This window comes from Echinops telfairi, unplaced genomic scaffold, assembly GCF_000313985.2.
Source record: "Echinops telfairi isolate 266 unplaced genomic scaffold, ASM31398v2 ScPeMD7_11;HRSCAF=52, whole genome shotgun sequence".
Taxonomy (NCBI): Eukaryota; Metazoa; Chordata; class Mammalia; order Afrosoricida; family Tenrecidae; genus Echinops; species Echinops telfairi.
The window spans coordinates 36,278,033-36,303,960 of NW_022103908.1; the positions used below are offsets into that span (position 1 = coordinate 36,278,033).

The window sequence follows — 25,928 nt, forward strand, 5'->3', positions numbered from 1 at the left end:
TGAGAATGATGACAGCAATGAATGTACAGATGCGCTTTACACAATTGATGTATGTATGGATTGTGATAAGAGTTGTATGAGCCCCTAATAAAATGATTTTAAAAAATGAATTAGAGGAAAGTTGTATGTTTCATTGTAGCTACACTGCACGCTGACTGGCTTGTCTCCTCCCTGCGACCCTCCTGTAAGGGGTGTCCCATTACCTACAGATGGGCTTTGGTCTCCACTCTGCATTCCCCTCATTTACAATTTTATGATTTTTTTGTTCCGTGATGCCTGATACCTGATCCCTTCAATACCTCGTGGTCACACAGGCTGGTGTGCTTCTTCCATATGGGCTTTGTTGCTTCTGAGCTATATGGACGTTTGTTTACCTTCAAACCTTTAAGACCCCAGATGCTATATCTTTTGATGGCCGGGCACCACCAGCTTTCTTCACCACATTTGCTTATGCACATATTTGTCTTCAGCGATCGTGTCGGGAAGCACTTATTAATGAAGATCAAAGACGACAGCTTTCAGGATGAATTCTAACTCAATGTAAAGAAAATAAACCATCCTTACAACTGGGATCTATAGACAATATCCTGATAAGCAAACAAACAAAAAAAAGGAAGCTGTCAAGGTTTTTGCTTTTGTTTTTAACTTGGATCCACAACCAATACTCATGGAAACAGCAGTCAAGAAATCAAATCTGACCCACACAGCCCATTAAAACGTTGACAGCAAAGAGCTCAAGAAGAAAGAAATGTTTTGAAACTGATGGCGGCAGCAATTGTACAAGTATGCTTGATCTAGTTGAATTATGGACTGTTATAATATCTGTAACAGCTCCCCAAAAAACGATTTTAAAAAGAAAAGTAAGTGTGTAAGTGCAAAGGTGTTACTTTGAGGACAAAGGTAGGTCTGACTGAATCCATCATATTTTTTCAATGACTTCATATGCATATGTAAGCTGGATAATAAATAAGAAAGATCAAAGAAGGACTTGTGTATTTGAATCATAGTGTTGGTAACAAATATTAAAAGTACCACGGGCTGCTAGAAAAGCAAACAAATCTGTTTTGAAGGAAATACAGCCAGAATGTTCCTTTTAAGTGAGGATAGAGACACTTCATCTCATCTACTTTGGACACGTTATCAAGAGAGAGCAGTCCCTGGAGACGAACATCATGCTTGGGAAGTAGAAGGTCAGCAAAAGAGAGACAGCTCTTCGACGAAATGCATTGACATCGTAGCTCCACCAACAGGCTCAAGCATAACCACGATTGTGAAAGTGGTAGAGGACTTGTTAGTCTTTTGTTCTACTGCACATGGGTCACTATGAGTTAGAAACAATGCATCAGTACCCCAAACCAACAGCAACCTGTACCTGATGCTTACTTATGTTTCTGAGGAAGAACCTATATGTGTGTATTAAGAAACATCAAATCCCCTTGCCAGCAAGCGAATTCTGATGCATGACAACTTCATGTGTGTCAGAGTAGAATTAGGCTTTACAAGGTTTCTTCAGTGGTTGGTTGGGGGAAGTAGATTGTCAGGCTTCTTCGGAGGCACCTCTGGGTGGACTCAACCCTGCAGCCTTTCAGTTGGCAACGAGTGTATGAACTGTGGTTGTAACCACAGAAACTTGAGCTCAGGAATAGAGGGACCATCATTCCTGGCTACATTATAACTTCAAGGAAGAGCCTTACAAGATGCAGTTCATAAAGATGATGCCCTTTTTGCTCTCTGACCCATCACATTAGAGACTTACATAGTAACAGCATACCCCCAAATTTATAGGGTTTTAAGTATTTTGTCTGTTTATTTGTGATACACTCTCCCTATCCTCACACTGATTTTTAACCCCAGCCTCTCTAAGGCAGAAGCCAGCCTGGTAAGCGAATGCTTAGGAAATGCCATAGATCTCATACAAAGGAGCTTCATAAGACTCATGGGAAAATTCCATTTTCTTTCAATTCTGTCTTTCCATGAACTTTTTGAAGTCCCCTCAGAAAACTATCAAGAGCCCCATGGCAGCAGGATGCATGCTGTTTCAGGCCTAGTTCTTTAGACTAGTCATCCGTCAGAGAATGTGTAGGCTTGTTCTACCTATTCTTCCACTATTAATTTTTCTCAAGCACTTCAATTCATGCCCCCTTTTCTGTCTCTATAACAACCATCTCAAATAATAAGAGTCAATTTCCATCTACAACACCACAAATTACATTCAATAGTGGAGCTCCAGATGTGCCTAAGAAAGCCCTCATACATCCAAATCCTATTCTATTCAATAAGGAAGGAAACAGACATACAGGACTTTCTCCAACCTGTGGGACTACAGTAAGACAAGAACTACAGTAAGTATACCCTAAACATGTGGAACCACCGTCAGTAAAGAAGGGACGATGCTCTCTTAGGGTCCTCTCTTTTCATATTCGAGAAGGCTAGCATTCATCATAAATATTCCATATAGCACTCCAGAAAAAAGAATGGAGACAGCTTCTATCTCAGAGATCATAGGGTGGAGTAAAATAACTACTCAGAGCATATATACTGCCTTGACTGAAGAACCTGAATGGTATTTGAAAACAAGCAGCCCTGGGGTTGTGAATCAACTTATAGACAACTTGCACTTATCCTGTAATGTTATGTAAAATGGCCCTCATTGTGGTTTATTTTGAGATTATATTACTTTCATATTAATATTTCAACATATAATTCACATGTCATACAAGTCAATGGTTTAATCATCACCACAATCAATTTTAGAACATTTTCTTCATTCTTGTACTCATTATCACTAGCTCCCCATTTCCCTCCAAACTCTGCTACCCTAACCCTACGAAACTATTAATGTAGTTACTGTGTCTTTATAGATGAACTCTCCTATTTTACATAAAGAAAGTCCCTATCCCACAAAAACACCTCATCAACAACACAGAAATTTTCAATCTAAAAGAACAAAGAAAATAATAAAACAGGAACAAATATAAAATGATCCAAAGGGGAGACAAACAATAGGGTATTAAATTTGAACCTAACTATTATCTACATAAATCCACTTTCCAATACACGCTATCTGATAGCAAGACTATTCACATCCCTGGTCAATGATCAGAGATGATGATTCACCAGCAGCTTAATTCCCATGGGGATTCTGAAAATGGATTCGGGGCTTTCAGTGTCATTCATAGCTTACTGCAAACTGGGTGCTCAGAATTTAAACTTTAATACAATTCCCTCCTCTGGTCTTGGATTTTATTATTTACAATCTTTGGATCACACAGGCTGCTGTGCTTCTTCCAGGTGGACTTATCTGAAGTCTCACTTCGACGGCTGCCTGTTTTAAGAAAAGCTTTTAAAACCCCAGATTCTATTCATTCTGATAGCCAGGTACCAGTTCTTCACCACACGTTGCTATATCACCCATATCTTCATAACCGATACTTAACCTTAAGTATCAAGCAAGAATTTGTCCTCATTTTGAAGTGATTACAGATCCCTGGTAGCATAATGGATTCAGCATTGGCAGAGATTGAAACCCACTGGTTGCTCTGATGGAAAGATGATGCTATCTGCTGCCACTGAGCTTTTAAAGTCCCAGAAACCCTAGGGAGCAGTTCTACAATGCCTTAGAAGGTGACGATGAGTTGGAATGGACTCAATGGCAGTGGATTCTGTTTTGAGGTTTTGAAATGATTGAACAAATTCTTACCCCTCACAAACGAGTCATCACAATTGCCTTCACTTGATACAACTTTCAGATAATTGAAGTCTTCAAATCTTTTTTGCACTGAATTAAGGCTAAGTAAGAACATACATACCTGTTCCATTCATTTACAAATTTCCCTTAAAGATGCACACTTAGGAATGAATCTTGTTCATAACTCAGATACTGCCTGTACTCACCATTTAAATGTATGACTTTCTTATTCTTTTATCAGAATGTGGGTCAGGATACATCTCCACCACATCAATTGGCAAAATACAAGTAATAAAGACAATGTTCAACATCCCTGTTTGCTGAATAGGATATGGGGTCTTAAGAACTTGTGAGCAGCCCTCAAAGCAACTTTTTGTCTCTACCCTTTTGGAACATAAGTCTAATTGCCCACGTGAACTACAGCTTACCTGAGACCCGACAAAGTGGCTGGCTGTCACTACCTAGGGACATAATAGAAGGTCTTGGATAGAGTGTAAAAAAAGGAAAGATCACACTTACTAGACTGATAAGAGACAAAAAGAACCCCGTGTCAGTATGGGGACTTTAGAGAAACTCATGTATAAGAGAGAGTTTTATATAAAGGGTAAGTGCGCATCAAGAAAACATCCCAATCCAGTGCTGCCCAAGCCCACAAGTACAACATTAACCCATTAATCCATATTTCCGACACCAATCCACAAAGTCCTTCCCCATCTCACAAAGCAGACACAACAATGCCGACTGCAGGAGGAAAGCCGAGTCAGTGAATGTGTAAACATCTCAGCACTGGCAGGGGTCTCCACACAGCTGTTCCATCACCCAGGGCTGCATCGGGGTAGGTCCATGTGCCTTCTCCTTGCAGGAAGTGAGCCTTGCCAGCTGAAGCAGGGAACAGGCTAAGGCAGTTGCACCCTGGTCCGACCATCACAAAGCAAGAGACTCAAGAACTTGAAAGGTGAGGCTTGCTGAGCCAATAATCTCTCCGCCCTTCAATTAATCCCACATGCGTTTATCGGCCAGGTTGGCACAATAAACTAACTACGTCAAGCCCCAAGACTGTTGTCCTGAGAAAGCCTTCTAACCTGCAAGCAAACAGTTCCTTCCAGCCAAATAAAAGTTGCATGATAAAACCAGCACCAGCACCCAGGAAGAACGCACTGCCAGAACAAGCAACAATATAAAACCCAAAGGGCAACATCTGCCCCAAACCAAAAGAGAAGACGGTGGGGGGAGCAGGGGGCAGTGCAACTGGAAGTATGGAAATAGAACACCCAGGGGGGAAATATAGCAAGGCGCGCTGACACCTCGATTGCAACCAAGGCCACAGTCCAACTTGTATGTGAATTATGGAGTGGGGAAACAATTTTGCTATGTAAATTTTCACTTAGAGCATAACACAATGTTTTCCCAGAGTCCTGGTTTTGGACTCGGAAAAGGAATGGCCTTTGGGCATGTAAGTTTCCCGTGAAAATGGACACAGAACCTGGGAAATGGATACACTTTGAAACGATGAGCGTGAGTGAGGTGTGTCGTGCTACACCACACAAAAGGGCAAGAACTACATGTCCTCAACATGAAATAGACTAGGAAAATGTACAGACTTGTCTTTTGTGCTCAATCAGAAGCACAGAAGGCTTGGGATCGTATCTTAACCCAGTGCTTACACACAGAAATAAGGTGTACAGCTGTTTACTGAGTGAATGAAGTCATGCAAGTGTAACTTTTGCAGAGGGAGTTCATTAGCGGTTTCCAGGGATGGAGTTGGGAGCAGGGAGGAAATAGGGACCCACTGCTTAGGGGTACCGAGCTTCTTCTGTTAAAGGTGATGGGAGCATCACGGTGGAGCAACATGATGAGGGTGCTTAATATCACTGAACTGCACAAGAGCAGCCCGTTGACATGGAAAATGTTTTCCTGTAATAGTAAAACCATATGATTTTTCCACTCATATGACACCTTAAGTGTGAAGAGTTCAAAGTTACTTGCACCCTAATATTTCTTACCCAGGTGCTCTCCTTGGCCAGGACTGGAAGTTTCTGTTTAAAAAAAAAAAATTGGGAAAAGAAAACTTTTTACCACTTTCTTGTTACAAATCCCATCTACGTAATTCTAAACTACTGTAGTCAAATAATTTTTCTATGATTAAATATTAATTTAATATAAATGCCAAGTTTTTTGGCATTTGACTAAAGAGTTATTTTTATCTATTCCCCAGCACCCAAAGTTACACTTGTAATGAATTCACTCAATAAAAATCTACACGCCTTCTGTGTATCAGCACTGTGTTAAGACATGATCCGCGGCCGTTAGTGCTTATAACTGAACGTGGTAGTCAGAGAAGAAGATTAACAATCACAGAACAGTATGACGGCTTTGTGAGTGAGAAAGGCCTTCCATTAAACTGAGAGAATCAAGGGCGCCTTCCTACAGTGAGTGGCACTAAGTTGTGTTTGAAGCGATAGGACTCATGCTAAGCAGGGAGGAGACGAAGACTGAAATAGTACTAAGTCCTCATGCACGATGGCTTAGTAAAGATGCATCGGTTCCACTCACCTTAAAACGCACCCTCACCAAACAAGCAAACCTCAAACTCTATCACCTATATTTCCTTGTGAGGTGCTGTATTAGGTGCCACTACTCATAGCGACCTTCTGTGCACAGAACAAGTCCTGTGCCACCTCACAATGGTTCTGGTGTTTGCGCCTATTGCCATAGCCACTGTGTCACTCCATCTTGCCAGAGAGCCTTCCTCTTTTTCAGTGCCCTGCTACTTCACCAAACATGATGTCCTTCTCCAGGGACTGGCCTCTCCTGACAATATGTCCACAGTACCCCAGACCAAAATATATGAAGACAAAGAAGATGGGGGGGGGAAAAGGTAAATGACTTAGAGGCAAAAAGGTCAGCCTGAAGATTCTTGGGGAGCCTGTGGCATGCTACCTTGAATATGCCTGATCTCATCTGAGAACTTGGGGAGGGGAGACAGGACCATCAGAAGATGACTTTTTCCAAAGGGCAATGTGAAGGGCCCACAAATAAAGGCACCGGCCACGGGAGACAACAGAGGGACGGTTTGGGTGGTTTTGTTTAGTGAGGCAGCATTGAATCCATTCTGACCCTTAAAGACTGGTTGTGCCTCAGAGTAATGGCGCTCCACAGGGTTTGCAGTGGCTGTTTATGTCTGGAAATCATCACCGGCCTTTCTGCCAAGGCACTTCTGGGTGGACTCCAGCCTCCAGCCCTTGATTCGGAGTCAAGTGTTAACCAAGTGCCCACCCAGCAATGGCCCAGATAGAGGATGAAAAGAAAAGAATTGTTAGGTTAAAATTGTCAATGGAAGAGATTATCACTATACCTACCCCCAATACCATGAAACTCTCTGGATAATCTAAACAGAACAGGGGCCCTGGCAGCAGTGTGAAGTGCCAGGGAGAGAATGAAAGGCTCTGCATCCTGATTCCTCTAAGACCTACTTTGAAATGCTCTTCTGCTCCCTACGCTGTTTCCTGGGGGTCTCTCTACAGAGACAAGAACAGGTTGCTATGTTTACAAAGTAATAAAGAAAAGAGAAGATCTCGTAGACATTAAACATATCATTCTCTCCCAACCAAAACAACAACAACACATGAACAAGATGCAATTTAGAAGAGAGTCAAACATATTCCTAAAAAGGGTTTTGTAAAAGTAATCAAAGCTAAATTGAACACAAACCAGTTGCTACCATGTTGACTCAGACTACTGCCACCTCCTGCAGCTCAGAAGACCACTGATCCACAGGGCTGGTAAAGGCTCAGGCCCAGGAGTCGAACTCTAGGCCTTTCTTTTTAAGTTCCTCTGAGTGGACTTGAACCTGCAACATTTCAGTTAGCAGTCAAGTGTGTTAGCAATTTGGGCTACTCAGGAATTCCAAAGATAAATTAGAGAAGAAAAAAAAAAGAGAGAGAACTTACACAATAAACCCAGCTACAAGGTCAAGGATCTGGTTAATAGGAATTCCATTAAGAGAAAATAAAGTGTAATAAATCAAACAAAAAATAGCACCATAAAATATTCTAGAAGTACATTTGAGTTTCCCAATTGAAAATGAATAAAAAGGATCCTTGCATTAAGGCACATCATTACTATAAACTTTTATTTTACTATAAAATAAGGTATGAAGACATTTCCATGTAGGAAACGAGGAAAGCCCCCTACAAAGACAGAGACTCCTTGTATTTATCAGGAACGAATACACAAAGTCAGAAGAAGAATGCCTTCAAAATTCTGAAGGGAAATAATTATTATTTTTTTACTTCCGATACAATTCAGTGCAACTGCAAGCTAAGTGTGACGGCTCCGTGTAGCACGTCTGTGATGTGTCAGAACCCAGGCATGTTTAAGACCCACATATCTCCTCTGGGAAAGCTAATACATAACATGCTGCAGAAAAACACAGAAATACAATTTTAAAAAATAGAAGACATGAGATCCAGAAAACAGAGGACCCAAGACAAAAAACAATCAAAGCCATTCCCAAGATGACACTGAAGCTGTGGTGCTCGTCCTTGGCTGCACATTAGAATTTCCTGGGGAGCTTTTTAAAAGCCCTGGTGTCCAGGCCACAGTACATCAGGATCTCTGGGGGAGAGAGCCAGACGTTAGTGTAAAGCTCCCTAGGTGACTCCAGCAGGACAAACATGAGACTTTCCATTCCCGTAAAGAGTGACAGTCTCAGAAACCCGCAGGGGCAGGTCCCCCCTGTCCTGCAGGGTTACTGTGAGTCAGAACGGACTCCTTGGCAGTGAGTGAAGTGATTCCAATGTGCGGACCAAGTTGAGAACCATTGTGTCAGAGCGAAGTCCCAGAACAACAGCTCTATAGCAAGCCCAAGACTACCAATCCAGCCGATGCAGGTTAAAGCAAGATTTAAGAGGAGGAACCTAGGAGGGATATTTCTGCAGAAGAGCAGAGGTGGGGGTGAGAGTGGGGATAGGGAGGAGTAGACTAAGAATCAAAAACTTACCTACCAGGCACAAGAAAGAAACTTGTGTGGCAACTTGCATCATGACATTTTATAGAACAGTCACAAAACAGTCCTTATTATTCAAGAAGGTGAGCTGAGGACAGAAGTAGAGATGGGTGTGAGGCAGTCATGACCCAGGAACCAAGGAGGGTGAGCTGCTTCCACAGTCTGGAAGAGGCAAGGAACATGATGCCCCTCTTGGGGAGTTTCCAAGACTGGGGTGTGTATGGGTGGGGGTGTGGAATAAAACCGCTCTGTTGGCACCTTGATATGAGCCCCTGAAGACTCACTGTGGTCTTCCTAACCCCAGGACTGTAGGACGGATGAGTGTTGTAGTAGGACTTTACCTCTATGGTCATTTGTTCCAGCAACAGTAGGAAACTAACACAGGGGATTTAAAGTATTGGGGTGGGAGTTGAATTGAGAGATGCAAGGGGCAAGCGCCTTTAAGCATCATTTGTTTGACATTGGAAGAGCGGCCATTTTACAAGTGCTTAATATTAAAACTATTAAGCATTGAGGGTGATGGAAATGGGAAGATATGGCTAGAGAGAAGAGTGAGCCATCGCTCAATGCTTAGCGAGCATTACGGTGCAGCTTCTCAGTCTTCAACACTTGTATACGCTATGATGCTGCGCCGCTGGCCAGTCTGCAGACCCTAGGAGGTTGTTGAGAGATGAGACTAGAAAGACAGGGCCAGAGGTCAGAAAGGACTTTGTGCTTAAGCAATAGGATTTCAACTTTGTCCCTGAAGAGGTTCCAGGGAAGTACTAAAGAGGTTGGGGCAGTGGTGTACCGGGATCGTGTATTTATTTAAGTATTCTTCTTGAGGAGAGAGGGAGTCTTTATTTGCGATACCCTGAGTTTCTGCTGAGGATGTTGAAAAAACTTTTGAATGGAGAATGGAGATGGTTGAACAATAGGCTAAACATAACTAATGCCACTGATCTGTCCATGTGAGGAATGATGAAACCCCAAATGTTTTGTGACAGATATTGACCACATTATATATGTATAAGTACATAGAAATGACCCATATATGCAGGAGCTCTGGCGGTGCAGAGCGTGGCTGCTAACAGAAAATTTGATCGTTTGAGCTCAACAGGACTGAAAGGCAGGCTCCGTCCCCAAGGTGCGGTTGTTCCAGGCCGTCCAGTCAGTTCTGGCTCACGGCAGCCCTGTGAAGGCCCAGAAGCATTGCCTACTCGGAAGCCCTGGGCGGCAGCTCCATTCCACTAAAGGGTCACTGTCTTCCAGAATCAATTGGATAGAAATGGAAATCCACATACCCCGTTGTTGTTGCCATTTGTGCTGGGCCTCGTTTAGTCAGTTCCAACCGACAGCCATCTGACTGACAACAGAACAAAATCCTGCTGGGTCATTCTCGCCCTTCGTGATCATAACCATTGCACTGTCAATCTCTTTCACTGATTGTTTTTCTCTTCTTCAATGACCCTCTACTCGACCGATCATGAGGTCCTTCCCCAGGCACTGGTCTTCCTTGACAACACCCCCAAAGGATATGAGACGAATTCTCACCAGCCTTGTTTCCAAGGAGCTCCCCGCTATTTTGCCAGCTGCCTGTGGCATAGCGGACATGCTTCACCAAACCATAGATCAAAGGCATTGCTTTATGCCCCCAATCTTCCATATTCCTTGTTCAGCATTCACATTCGCATGAGGTGATTGAAAACACCCTAAAGGACCCTGGCTAGGAGCAGGCACACATTAGTCTTCCAAGTGTCATCTTTGCTTGTTAACAGTTTAAAGAGCTCTTGGAAGCAGATTGTCCCAATGCAGGATGCAATTTGATTTCTTCACAGCTGCTTCCATGGAGCCAGGCAAAAGGAAATCCTTGCCACTTCCATCTTTTCCCATTTTCCATGGTGCTGCTTCTTGGTCCAGCTGGGGCGTGCTAGGCTTTCTTTACGTGGACCTATAATCCACACTGAAGGCTGGCGTCTTGGAGCTTCTGCAGCAAGACCATCAATTCCTCTCCAACCCCAATAAACCAAGTTGTGTCATCTGCGTATTAAAGGTTTGTTAAAGGAGCTTTCTTTTCATCTTGATGCCATGTTCTTTTCAATATCACCCAGTTTGGGGGGGATTATTTTTCAGGATAGAGATTGAATAATTATGAACACAAGAATTAGAAAGGACAGAGTATCTGCCTGTTCTGTCTCTTGGTCTATGTACAAGTTCTAATGGGTAAAATTAAGAGTTCTGGAATTCCCATTCTTCTCAATATTATCCATAATGTGTTATCATCCACACAAATGCCTTTGCACAATCAATACTTGTAAATACAAGTAAACATCTTTTAGGCATTTTCTGCTTTCAGCCAAATTCCATCTAACATAAGAAATGATATCTGTTGTTTGACAGCCTCTTGTAAATCCCCCTAGGATTTGCGGCAGTTTCCTGTTAATGTCCTGCTGCAGCCATTTTTAAATTATCGTCAGCTGAATTTTACTAGGGTTTGATATTAATAACATTGTTTGATAAGTTCCGTATTCCCGTGGCTCATCTTGTTTTGGAATGGGCACAAATATGGGTCTCTTCCACTCAGTTGGCTAGGTAGCTGTCTTCCAAATTTCTTGACATAGATAAATGAGTGCATCTAACATTGCGTGTGTGTGGAGACATCTCCGTTGGTATTCTGTCAATTCCTAGAACTGTGTTTATTGCCAATGCATTCAGTCCAAGCTGGAATCACCCTGAACTTCCTCTGGTTCACAGGCTACCTCCTGCAATGGTGGAGCATTGCTTGGTCAGTTCTTTTGGTACAGTGACTGTGTATTCCTACTTCTCCCCATGCTTCCTGCTTGCCATGCAATCGGTTTGGGTTCAGAGAGACCCTTAAGGAAGAGTACGACTGCTCCATTCACGTGCCAGGACTGCATCTTTCTCCCACGGTGGAGCTGGTGATTTCAGACTGCTGAGATATATAGCTATAGATAGATAAAGACATCTATATGTATATGTGTATGTATATATATATATACTTGTTAGTAGATGCTAGTTTGAGTAGAGCAGGGGTAGGCAAACCAGAAACTTGGAAACCATTCTGTATAAGACTGAAAATATTCAAGGATAATGGCTGAGGACAGTATAATGATGCTAGTATTGCCACCTGTACACATGCACACACGCACACACACACACACACACACTGCCGAAAGAACACTATTAATTCATGTCTAAGTACACTATATGTACTTTTTGTCTGCAATCACCTAAAATAATTTTGTTGTCTTATTGATGGGTGGATAAAAACTCCTTAGAAAACTTACTGCCATCGAGTCAATTCTGACTTCTGGCCACCCTGCAGAGCAGGGGAGAACTGGCCCTGTGGGCTTCCAAGACTATACGTGTTTATGGGAGGAGAAACCTCATCTCATTTGAGACTGATAGGTGGAGAGCACTTATTAAATTCCCAACTGACCATGGCAAATCCCCACTAAATAAGAAAACGGCAAGACTAATTTTTTTGGTAATTTTTTCTTACGTAGTAAATTTTTTTTTTAATTATAAATCTCAGACCCTTGTAGAGCTCATCATACCCCATACACAAAGTTCCATACAATGTCCATGTCTTATGCATTTATCACAGCAGAGGCAAACTGCAGGGGCCTTCTTACTACAGAGAAAGGGTATCCTGCACGAAAGGACAGAATGCATGCTTGCTTGTACGAACGCAGTAGAAGTGGTTACCCAGAGCATTCTTCAAGGAGCTCTATGCATATGGATTAGGCAGAAGGAAAAGAGTTTAATATGGATGTTTTTTAAAGTCAGTTAAAGATATTGAGCATGAATAAATTATTTATAGTTTGGTGTCAAAGTGGGAACATCTATTGCTTGTAGCTCATGAGGGTCCAATCCTGCTCCACAAGTCTATTAATAGCGCTGAGGAGTGTGTGACTAATGCACTAATCAATCCATAGAGACACAGCTCCAGGAGATGTTGCTTATGCTTTGGACAACAATATTAGAATACAGGATGATCTTGTTAAATTGAAGGAATTGTTAGGTAGGCTAGCTTAAGGCTGGGGAATGTCCGTTAACACATGCCCAGAGGGCCAAGCTACGGAAACAAAGGAGTGGCGCACCGCACATGCTCAGAGGTTCAGGTTTCCTGCTGGGTAGGCATGGGTGGGCGCTGAACCTGGATTGGCCCACCTAGGCCAGGTGAATTCAATTCAGCCAATGGGGTCGATCAGGGGTCGTCCACCACGCCTCCTGGTGGAATCCTTGAAAAGGCAGGAGCCCAGAGTCAAGCGGGACACTTTTGCGTGACACCAAGCAGCTCCCAGGCAGGCTGCATGTTGGGGAGGAGTCCTATGGGTGCCTGTGTAAACCTGAAACTTCTACTAACTCTTATAAAACTCACTTGGATCACAAACCAGGCTTCATCATGAATTCTTTCTCACGCAGAGCCAAGGACCGAGGTGTGTCTAGCTCCAGAGAGATCTAACAGCATGAGCCAAAGTAACTTGAGCAAGCACGAACAGTACTGCCAGTTGTTTCTAATCCTAAGGAGTCAGGAAGCCCCCAAACGGAAAGCCAGACCGTCCTGACAGATTGACCCATTGGTCAACCTATCTGTCCAACGTCTGACCTCTTGCCCCTTCTCGCAGCCACATGGAGAAGACATGGAGAGAGAGGACAAGGCCTGTCACTTGCAAAGGACTCCCCTCCACTGCCTGCACCTTTCCCAGAGGCCCGCTGTGAGTGGGGAAAGATGATAAGAGTTCAACGTGTCTTACACAACTTGTGGAGTCCACATGCCCAACTGTAATGTTGGCGTACTCCATTAGAAGCAGGCAAGGGAGCTACAAACGAAGGATACGTACAGGTGTGTAAGTGCAGTATAACGACCTTTCCCCAAGGAAAGTGTCTTTCTGGTTAAAAAAAACAACGAACAAACAGGTTACTGGTGAGAAGGAGGGCTGGGGGGAAAGATCAGGCTTTTCTAACTAATGGAATGAGTCAGAATTGGCTCAAGGCTAGTCGATGAGTGAGGAAACTTAATATTTACTACCTGCGCAAACCCTGTAAGGGCTAAGGCTTTAAAAAATTAAACCTATCCTTTCTTTTCTACTCTCCATTCCTGAAATAGTCTTTAATGACATTTATTTTCTTGCCCCCAATGAGCTATCCGTTCAAGAGCAGTGGTAACTCTGTGTAATTCTTGCCTTCCATGAAGCAAAGCCAGGTTCACGTCCTGGACAACGCGCTCATGCACAGCCAACACTCACCTTGGAGGTTTGCATGTCGTTATTATGTGTGGGATACAGAAAGATTTCTCCCAAGTTGTCGCCCCCAAATAGATGCCAAACCTAGCTGCTTGCTACACATGGCAAATGACTACACTTGGAAGTCACTGAAAGCGGGTTAGAGATTATTCTCCCTAAGAGTTATCAGTCGTCTAGTGCAATCAGACTGGATAGTCTGCCCCACCTTAAGGAGGGCCCACTCCCTTCTGATAAGGGTAGTAGTAGATGATTTCCCTGAAGAAGAGCCCAGGGAAGTCAAGCCCATTCAAGGGTGACCAAGGTTAGGCCGCCATCATAAACCTAGGGTTCGCCCTTCTTGTCACATGTATACCCCTACTCCCTCCCCTTCCTATTACAGCCCTAGCTTATCCCCTTCCTGTTACACTTATGCCCATTGTATATCCCCCTCCTATTGCTTGTATTGCCTATGTTACAATCCCTTCCTGTCACACATGTCATCTGTAACGAGGAGGCATGTACGCCTAAAAAGAGATATAAGCCTTGGTTAGCAATAAATCGCTCTCCTTCGCCTTCTCACTCCCTCCTGCAATTACCACGTTCCACAGCATCACGTAGACCACCAAGCGGGGCTGAGATGAGCTTGCTATCATGAAATGTGTCTGACTTCTTTATTTTACTCTTCCCTATTATTCTCCATGACTTTATTATACTCTTTATATATCTTAACTGTGCAATTGCGCTTACTGAACCCGTGATTAGTGGGGGGGGGGGTGGCTACCCCCACAATTATGGGGTAGAGATATCAGTGGGGATTCCCAAAATTAGCCAATGAAAACCCTCTGGCTCCCAGTGGCAGCATGCCCAGCCAATCACAGGACGGCAGCGGAGCAGACAGCATGCTGTTCCATCCCATCGTGCACGAGGTAGCTGTGAATTGGAGTGGACCTGATTGCTGCTAACAACCCCCACCAAGCCCAGTCAATTTGGCTTTCTCAGCATGAGTCAGACTTTCACTCTCATCTCCATCCTCCCAAACATCCTTCCAGTTCAAGACTTCATGATCCTCGCTTAGACTAATACACAAGCCTGTGGGTGGGCTCTGGCCCCTTTAGATCCATCTTTCACATGGTGGCTGGAGGACTTGAGCTGGACATTCAAGATGACCTTGAACCCTCCCTGTTTAAACTCAGCCCTGCCCAACACTTACAGAAAGATGCCCAAGTTCTTCAATGTGGTACAGGAATTTCTTCAGGAACCCCGGTTTTCCGCCTGGGCACCATCAACTCGCTTCTTGAAGAGTGTGTGGCTGTGTGCGGTATTTCTGTACGTCTTAATATCTAGGCAGTGCTACCAGCATTTAGTGGTCAGGAGGTGGAGATACTAAACGTCCCGCAGCACCAAAGACAGCCATACAAGGAAGCACTGTCTTACTGAAAGGCCCCTCCAAACGCTGTCTTGCCATGGAGAAAATGCCCGTAATGGCTCTGCCTATTTCTCCTGCCTTCCAGCTCATGGCGCATAATGAACTACAACGCCACAAAATTCCTGCTCTCCAACACATGTCTCCTTTTGCCTTTTTATCTTAAACCTTGATTTTGTGTTTTGATTTTTTTTTCCTGATAACTGGAATGGATGTCTTCACCTTAGTGAGGCATCTTTTAAGATTTAGTTCAGCCTGGAAACACAGGGAATCCAGGGCAGATAACCCCCTCAGGACCAATAATGAGAGTAGCAATACCAGGAGGGTAAGGATAATGTGGGGGGGGGGGGACCGATTACAAGAATCTACATATAACCCCCTCCCTCGGGGATGTACAACAGAAAAGTGGGTGAAGGGAGACATCGGACAGTGTAAGACATGACAGAAAATAATAATAATTTATAAATTATCAAGGGTTCGTGAGGGAGGGGAGAGCAGGGGGGGAGGGGAATAAATGAGCTGATACCAAGGGCTCAAGTAGAAACAAAATGTTTTGAGAATGATGATGGCAACAAATGTACAAATGTGCTTGACACAGTGGATGTATGTATGGATTGTGATAAGAGTTGTATGAGCCCCCAATAAAATGATTTTTTTTAAAAAGATTTAACTCAGCAACTAGGGTCTTAAAAGTTTGTGAGTGTAACTATTGGCCTCCCCTATGCAGATGAAGAGGGAAAAGGGGATGTAAAACCAATGGACCTAATGGACCATGCAAACACTAGTTTCCCAAATCAGAAGAACTAGACGTTACTTGACATCCATGTTAGGCCAGGTTGACTAGTGAAACAAATCCAATGATGCTCACGTGTGTATAAGAGAGAGCTTTATATCAAGAGGTAATTATCTCTCAATAAAACATCCCAGCCCAATCCAACTCCAGTCCCGAAGTTTCATTCCCTCTTCAGACTCATTCAGTCGCTGTGCAGCGATAGAGACTGCAGGGATGCCACAGCCCATGGGTGCACTCATGTGGATCCAATGTCAGTTAGAAGCATCCCAGGGCTCCTGCACTTCTCAGGGTCAGCAAGCAGGAAGGTCAAGGCAGAGAGAGAGGGAGGCCATGCCCACAAGGAGGCACCATCAGGCTGTGACCTGACTGACAGATTGACTACCACCCCTACCACTTTACGTATCAAGTTAACATAAAGTGATATAACTACCACCTTATCCTACCAACTGCTCTGCCTTCTGTCGCATAGAGAAAAATGTGGAAACAAACTCAAGATCATAAAAGAGACCAGGCTTACCGGCCAGACAGAAATAAGTGAGACCCCTAAAATGATGATTCCCCTTAGCTATCCTTCAGGTGTGGGACTGAATTTACTCTTCTGTTAGAATAATCAACCATTTATAATAATAATTTTTGAAAAGGCGTCACTTACCCAAGAACAGAGTTCAGAGGGTTAGGAAAGATAGGGGGATGGAGACAGGAAACAGAAGGAAGTGCTGCCAGTGAGGGCCCACTGAGGGGATGATTACGGGTGAGGGGACATGCGCACCAGTGGTTGGCTGTAAAATGGAGGATCTGCACTGCAAACTTTCACCTAATTCACAATAAAACGTGTTCAAAAACAGATGCGTTAGCTCAGGTGCTACCTCAGCCAAGAAGTGTTTTCACACAGAGACACACAACCAGCCTGGTGTTGTGTTTTCAAGGGTTGCGTTTTTCTTTCTAGTGATGTCTCTCTTTCCAGTAAGGAGCTCTGGTGGCATTACGGCCTGCCAACCAAGATCAGAGATCCTCGGTGGCTCTGTGGGAGGATGATGCGGTTGTCTGCTCCTGTAAGGAAGTCCAGCCTCAGAACCTCTGTACAGGGCTCGCTATGGTTCAGAATCAACTCGATAGCAGTAGGTGTTGTTTGTTTAGTTTTTGTCAGGGGTGGAGGAGGAGTTTCAGGCCATCATGCTTCCTGATTTGGAACTATCCGATGCACGCCACACTTCTTTATGATACTGAGTTTCTCCTTCACCAAACTGAGGTCTTTCAGAGCAGAAATGGTATGAAACTCAATACCACTTCTGTAGATAGAAAAATGTAAGGGATGGATGATTGTATGCGATCAAGGGGCTTTTCAGAAGGTGAGGTACCCACAATGAAATAAGATATATAATCATTGTTTTGTAGCTAAGATAATATTTGAGATCACAGTTTCCTAACAGGTCATCTGCCTTTCAGTCCCACATCACACTCTGTACAGGCCACTCTAAGGCCACATCGTCTTTCACTGAAGCTACAAGTGAAGAGGGGCCAGGTTCACTCTCTGTTCTCGGTGGTGAGACAACCTCGAAAAGGAGAGAGGTAATGGTTGCCCAACTTGACTAACCTAATCACTGTTACTGAATTTCCTGTCTTAAAAAATGTAGAACTGGCAAATAGCTCTGTTTTTACCATGTTTAAGAACAAACTTCCAGACAGCACCCTGCATGGCGTTCCACTTACCCATGTTGAGGGTTGTGGGTCCCGAGGAGCGATTGGCCAGGCGCTTCGGTTGGGGAACTCTGTGTCCAGTTGGCTCAAGAATTCAGCAGTTTTGCTACAGGAACACAAATAGGTGTTAGTGCTTTCCTTAAAAAGATACCCATCGTTATTATGTCTGTGGACAATAGCCTAGACTTTTCTTGAGTGATGACTTAAAGCGTCCAACTTAGAACACAAGGGTATTAGGTTAAGAACATTGTCTCAAAGAAAATCAGACCTCAGGCTAGTATTGCCAGGAGGCATTCTTGAGGAAGATTAAGTTTGAGAAACAGGACTCGACATTCGTGATACGCAAACCTGTGATTTCCACTCTGTGTTACTGATATGGAGATACGTTTGATTCCACAATCCAGGGTCCTCATTTCCTGTCTGAACATTTGCAGCTCAACACCCGGACATCACGTGAAGCTGTGGAACCTTCACCCACAGCATCTCACCCCATGTCAGTCTCACATGAAGCCCCACTGCACCTCTAGGAGTATGATTGCTTGTGACCTCATTTCCCATGTGGTTTTGACTCATCAACACTCTGGTCCAGCAGCTCATCATCATTCGAGGCTCCCGTGATCTTGGGGATTCTGACAGCAGAATTGGAGTCTCTCTTCAGACACACACACACACACACACACACACACACACACACACACACATTTGCATTTGCCTTAAGGGACGTGCTGGGCTTCCTTCCATAAAGAATAAGAAGCTGCTGGCTTGGTCTGCATTTCTGAGATGTTCTTTTACCTTTGAAAGGCAGGCCTAGAGTTGGCCTCAGTTTCAATAAGAAGCTCATTTTCCCCTTAAAATTTCAAACCATCAACCCCCTTTCCCCTCTCATCTACACCAAGCATGCTGTCAGCGTTGTGTGAAACCACTTCGACTCATCGCACTGCCGCAGGACGTCTCCTGGGCTGTAGTCTGTACAGAGGCAGATTCCCAGACCTTTCCTCGCCAAGGCCTGATTTAGTCGGCATCGGTGGATGGACCCAGGACTGACAGAGGCTGCAACCACGGGCTTAAACATAACAACCAGTGGGAGGATGGCACACAACCAGGCAATGCTTATTCTGTGGTCCAGACGGTCACTATGAGGAGGAACCGAATAACCACCACCACCACCTTCTGCAGCCTGCACCCCATCTGCCTCCTGCATCCTTCTACCTCTTCACTCTCTCCTCTTTTCAGCTTAATGTTAAGATTCCATGTATCCAGCACTGTAGGACATAATCATCCAAAGAAACAACAACACAAAAAGTCCTGGGAAAAAAATAAATGGCATCCAGTAAACAAATAAATAGTATCAAAACAAAGAAGTAGAAATTAAATACGAAATGCCAGCATCACTTCAAATAATTACTTAGGGAGAAGACAGCACAGTACTTGAACAAGGTCAGGAACTTGAGCTGTTAAGGGAAGGGCTAAAAGCTACACGACGCATATAACCCAGACATCAGAAGACTTTGGCGGTTGAGACAGGCAGCAAGTCCATTTGTCTGGGCTTGCTTATCTTGCCCAGAGTAGACAAGGAGACTAATGAAGTCGCAGAGCCTGGAAGCTGCCCCACTGCTGGGGTCTTTATGAAGTCATCTGTCAAAAGTGTGAAAGGAAGAGGGTTGCTGGAAGTTTGGGTGAGATTTCTTAATATCCTCAGCTGAGCCCATGTCTGGAGGGAAAGCAATGAGAAAGAAACACCGTGTGATAAGCCCAGAAGAAACTTCAGGCCATGAACCTGAAGGCACTCCCCCCGGTGCATCATGACCGCTACTGCTTACCTGCCTGTGCCATGTGCAAACATGGCTGGGCGGCCAGCCACCATGGTGACCTTCGTGTCAATCACCACTCCTTACCCATGCCATGAGAGTGAAGCCTGGTGGTTGAGCCACAGGACTTCCAGAGGGATACAAGCAGGGCCTTGTTGGGAATGGAGAGTTCTCTGAGTGATCAACTCCACTTGTGTAAGTGGAACTCTATTTCCCCTAAAGCAAGGTTTCTCAAAGGGGGTGAAACTGCCCCCTGGGGACCTAGAATGATCCAGGGGGCCTGCAAAAGCAGATGTTGTTATTGTTAGGTACCGTTGACTCAGTTCTGACCTACAGCGACCCTTCGGACAACAGAAATAAACACTTCCCAGTCCTACACCATCTTCACAATTATTCCTGTGTTTAAGCCCATTGGTGCAGCCACTCAATCCATCGTGTAGAGTATCTTCCTCATTTTTGCTGCCCCTCTACTTTACCAAGCATGGTGTCCTTTTCTAAGAACTGGTCTCTCCTGATCATGTGTCCAAAATACAGGAGATGAAGTCTCTCCACCCTTGCTTCTAAGGAGCATCCTAGCTGAACTTCTTCCAAGACAGGTTTGTTATTGCACAAGCAATACTTTATCATAGCATATCGACTACTTAACTCAACTAGACTAAGAATTCTGGACTTCACAAGATTTTAATTGCCAGTAGGTGCTGAGGAATTATTTTCCCCTTGAAAAGGGGATGACAAGCCAAATAAGTTTGGGAAACCTATGTCCTAAAGTCTATGTTAAAATCCTAACCCCTATATCAATGTCTAGGTCCCTTGGAGATATAAAGAGTTTATACTTGGCTGTTAACTGGGTGGTTCAAAACCATTCAGCAGTACTATGGAAGAAAGGCCTGGGGACCTGTTTCAGTAAAGAGCACAACTGAGAAAACCCTCTGAAACATTTCTACACTGTAGCACACCTGGTCCACATGAGCAGGAGTAAACTCGATGACAATGACTTTGAATGGGCTACATATAAGCATTACCCTGTTTGGAAATAGGGTCCTTCTTTTGTTATGCTAATGATGCCATGCAGTGCAAGGTGGGTTCTAACTCAGCAGTTGTGAGTTTTAAAAAAAAGACCAGAAGAGTCACACACAAACATAGGAGAAAGAAACCGTAGGAAGATACACACATGGCTGATCACTCTACAAGCCCAGTAACACCAAGGGTTGACAGCTACCAGAAGATGAAATTGGCAACAGGGGCCTTCTCTTAAATCCCTATCCTGAATTTGGACTTTAGCGTCCTGAACTGTGAGAATGTAAATTTCTGTTCTTTAAAGCCACTAATATATGGCATTTTATTATTGTTATTGTCGCAGTCCTATGTAAGTCATAAATTAAAAAATAAGCCAAGGCCCAAGTTGTCTGACTGTATTTTCTATTTTTTTCCCCAACTATTAACCCAGTATCTGGTATGAAACAGAAATTTAATACACTGGAAGGACTGAATTGGTATCGCTGTAAGTAATTATGGTGATCACTTATAAAATAAGACACAGGCTGCCTTTGAGAGGCAAAACAAGTTTCCTCCTGGGGAAGGAAACTAGACAAAGCACCCTAGACTCTAGGACTACGAGTGATGTTTCCCCTTAGATTGTCTTGCTGTTTATCACCACAGTGTCTTGCTAGCAATTGGGGTGGGTATGGAGGCTCTTCCGCTTTGTCATTCTGGCCCAGGGACAAAGAAAGGACTCCTCCCTTTATTCTCTATAGAGTTAATGATGAACCAACAACAACTTAGACTGATAAGAGTTTACACATGTTCATCTTATGATCTGAAGGGTCCCTCATGATTGATCTTATGGCTGAGTTCCTATTGGTTTATCCTAAAAGATCTCTTCAGTATAACCTCCCTTCAACTTAGCAAAATAGTGGCAGAGGTTGATAAATATATGTTCATCAACATTCACATAATCCTCTTCTTCCTGGTCATACAATTTGACTACATGTCCCTTGCAGTGGTCATGTGATTGGGTCTTAGCCAATGAAATGTGAGAGAACGTAAGACACACACCCTTCTAGGACTAGCTTATAAACTTCCCAAGCATGCACTTCTATAGCTTTTTCTCTTTTAATTGAGTGGAGTGGAGACAGGTCCCAGGGAAAGCTTGGAAGCAATGCATTGAACGTGGTAAAGCTGTCATCAGGTTTGATCCTTGAATAGTTGAGTAGAAGAGAGTCTCCACTCAACCCATTTACTTGTGACTTATCTGACTCCATGGCAGTGAGCTTGAGCTATACGAGTAAGGGAGGGGGTTGCATAGTGCATAAGCTAGTATATATTTTTGGATCTATCTATTACAGCAAATTAAACCTACTGCCATTAAGTTGATTTCAACTCATTGTAACCCATATAGGTTTTCTAAGGCTTAAGTCTTTATAAGAGCAGAAAGTCTCCTCTTTCTCCAATACAGCAGTGGTGGATTCAAAATGCTGACTGACCATGAGGTTAGCAGCCCAATGTGTAACCAACCACACCACCATGGAGCCTTATTACAGCCATTGCCTCATTCTAAATAATATGGCTGCAACATTGGGTCCAAACTAAGAACCATAGTGAGGATGGTGCAGGACCGGGCAGTGTTTTGTCCTGCTGTACACAGGGTCACTATGAGTTGGTCATTATGTGTACACAGGGTCACTGGGAGTCATGACTCAATGGCATCTAACAACAGTAAGAATATAGAAGAAAAGATGTGAAAGGAAGCAGTCACGGTTACAAAGGTAGAAAACAACAACACATAATAACAACATGATACATACAAGGGAATTATTTCTCAGTCTAGGTGATCAATTCTTAAAGTAGATCAGAAGCAGCCCTGAAGAGATGAGAAAGAATGAGCAAACAGATTATCAAGAATTAAGTTGAGATTCTTAACCATTGTCAAACCTTGGACATTGGAAAAAATTTGGGAGATAGGGCGAAGCAATTCATGCTTGACGGCTCCTGTCAAGCCCAAGAGCATACAGGCGTGTACGAATCTCTCCCAAGACCATGCAAATCTGGTCAAGAGGTAGGGTGAGATGTCTGGTGGATAAATTGCATTGTTAGAAATCAGGAAGGGGAAAAAAAAGATATGACTCATTCTACTGAAATAGGATGGTATTTTAAATTCTGTTTCATGGCGATCACCAAAATAAAAAATTTTAAAAGACTCTTTTGGAAGGATAAACAATATTGGAAAAAACAGATAGTGAATAGGGTGTATCTGCCAGTTCATTTCATAACCCAGAATTGCAAAGGTTAAATTTTTGTAACATTTTTGCAAAATTTAAAAAATATATAAAAGAACTGAAAAACTAACAACTGTAGGAGGCCGAGAGCAAGCCAGCCACATGCAACTCATCACAGGAGGGTTGCAAGAGGCTGAGCGCCTTTCTCTACCTGGTGAACCACAGCCTCACTGTGGAACCGTGACAAGACACAAAAGGAAATTGAATAGCAATATGACAACTACTGTCTTAATTACTACTATCTTAGTTTGTTAGAGGAGATCTAGTGGCATCGTAGGTTATAAGATGGGCTGGAAACCAGAAATTCAGCAGTTCAACATCACCAGCCACTCCCTCAGAGGAAGACGAGGCTTTCTACTTGCATAAAGATTTACAGTCTCAGTTCTACCCCGTCTTACGTGACTCAGAATGGACTGGATGGTGGTGAATTGGTCCCTTATCTTAGGTATCGAGTGCTAATGTAACAGAAATGTCACAAGTTGGGTGGCTTTAAGCAAAAGACTTTTATTTTTTCACAGTTCAGGAAGCCAGAAATCTGAGTTCAAGGCTCTAGAGCAGGGGTGGGCATGTCTGGCTTGAAGGCTGTATGGGGCCCTCAAGGTCATCAACAGCAGCTAACAGCACCTGCCTCCCTCAAGAGAAGCCCTGCCAGCCATCGCATATTTATGAAATGTTTGACTAAATATAGCAAGCTAATTTTTTAAGTTCCTGATTTTGTATGGCCTGAGAATGATGCTATAAAGGGCCAGATGGCCCTGGGCAGAACAAGCTCCCTACCCCTGATCTAGAGGAAGGCTGTCTCTGTGTCGGCTTGGGAGGACGGTCTCCAGCTTCTAATTTTCTGCTCCTAGGTGATCTCTACCTAGCTTGACATCTCTTTCTGCCCATATTTCTCTGCTCCCTCGTTTAATCTCTTTTTATAGCTCAAGAGAGGAACTGTTCTGAGTAAAGACCTGCAGCCCATGGTGAAGATGATGCCTCCCGCCCGGGGGAGGGCACTCAGTGGAAGAAACAGCTGGCTCCAAGGCCTGACGTGGAGCAGGTTCACACCTGGTGCCTCTGAGGAGCAGCCCAGAGAACGAGAGAAGTAAGTGAAGTTGAGACCAGGAAGCAATAAGGGGCAGATCAGACAGGGTCTTGTAAGGTGTGCCCAATGCTGGGGTGTTGGTCAAAGCGGGTCTTTGGTAATCACTAATGATTCTTTCTTAGAATCTACCCCGGGCAATCTGTGTCTCCTCCTGCGACCCACACCAGGCACCACTTGAGACGGACAAAGAATAACCAGACAAAGAATAACCGGCCATCTCCACCAACCACACCTGGCCGCTGTGCACTTGCACTGTGGCTCGTCCGAATGGTGATGTGCAGCAGGTGATGGAGACGTGACACGTCACAGTGCAAAGACTCAGACAGAGAGGAAGTTTGAATGTCTTAATCACTTTTATATTGATTACATGTCGAGATGATCATGTTTCAGGTATAATGGGTTACATAAAATAGATTTTTAAATTAAAAATAAAAAAAGAGAAAGAGGAACTGTCTCTCAGCTTTAACGCTATCTTGTTAGAAACCTCTGAACCATGAGAGCCACATGGAGGAAAGGAAAATGTGCCCACGGAAGAGCAAGAGAAGAAAGACGAGGCCAGGTCCAAGTAAACTAGCGTGTGCACCCTCAGAAGCCACAGCTACAGGACTGTGGAATGCCCGAGGCCGGGACACTGGTACAAATGGCTGACTGCATGCTACTGGCTAGAACTTCTTTGGATCTAGAACTTCCCTCGCCATTCAATCACCAAGAGCCCCTGAGAGGCCTACCGGGCTCATACTTAACCAGTCCAATGGTGACCCTGGGCCCTGGCATCGTTATGTTCTCAGTTGTGGCTCAATGTAAGATGCACAGTAAATCGTCTCTTCTGCTGTCTTAGCTGAAGGGGGATGGACTCAGGGCTACACTAATCCTGTCTAATTAACATGAGTAACGACATCGACCCATTCACAATTGACATAATAACCACGGGCATGCTATTGTTATCAGGTGCTGTTGAGTCCCATCTGACTCATAGTGACCCTACGTACAATAGACGGAAGCACTGCCCAGTGCTATGCCATTCTTACACTTGCCCGTGAGTTGAAGCCCATCGTTTCAACCACTGTGTCAATCCATCTTGTTGAAGATCTTCCTCTTTGCCATCGCCCTGCTATTTACCAAGCATGATGTCCTTCAGGGACTGGTCTCTCCTGACAACATGTCCAAAGTACGTGAGATGAAGTCTTACTATCATTGCCTCTGCATTCTGGCCATACTTCATCTGAGACAGATGTTTATTCTTTTGGCAGTTTATGGGACTTTCAATAGACTCTGCCAGCCCCATAATTCAAATGCCTCAATTCTTCTTTGGGCTTCCTTCTTTGATGTCCAAACCACAGGCACAGAAGTTAGTATTTACAACATATTTGGTGGTGGGAGGCAAGCATAATGCAATCTATCTCTCATACTGGTTTTCAAGCGATTTCTCAGTGCCCTCACTCGGTTGCGAACCTCCCCTGGGTCCTGTGTGCTTGTTGCTGGGAGTGTGCACGGCGGGGTGACCTCCTCTCACTGGCTCCCCATGGAAATCAACGAGCCTGAGAGCAACAGGAGTTCAGACGCGGGGGTGAGTGGCCACTGTCCCTGGGGTCACTGTGGGGACCAAGGAGTGACCTGCTGCAGCGTCTCAGCTCCCAGCCAACACTGTCCTACAGAGATCCATGCTAACAGAGCCCGATGACCTCATTTTTAAAGGTAGCGCCAACATGCCGAACACTTTAAATGTGAAATTGTTCAGTCGCTCATTCAAATTAGTTGGACGCACTGTGGGCCAACACTGTGCCAGCCAAACAAACATCTCTGCAGGTCAGCTGTGTCCCAAAGGGCCACCAGAGTGTGACCAGCTGGATTTGTTTCTGCCGGTTGAGGTTGGTGCTGTTTTTAATGATCTGACCTTTATATGCAGAGAAAAGGAAAAAA

At 44.0% G+C, this 25,928-nt stretch overlaps 1 protein-coding gene across 2 annotated transcripts in view; it reads right to left on the bottom strand.

The window, feature by feature from the left end:
• The window catches only part of EPSTI1 (epithelial stromal interaction 1), a 159,719-nt gene that overhangs the window by 41,326 nt on the left and 92,465 nt on the right, over nt 1-25,928 (bottom strand). The window contains exons 7-8 of one of the 2 annotated variants that reach the window (XM_045287142.1): nt 17,851-17,944; nt 5,692-5,724 (exon numbers count right to left, since the gene is read on the bottom strand). In XM_045287142.1, coding sequence (XP_045143077.1) covers nt 5,692-5,724; nt 17,851-17,944 — 127 coding nt within the window. The remainder of the gene's footprint in view (nt 1-5,691; nt 5,725-17,850; nt 17,945-25,928) is intronic. The other variant, XM_045287143.1, reaches the window with a different exon arrangement.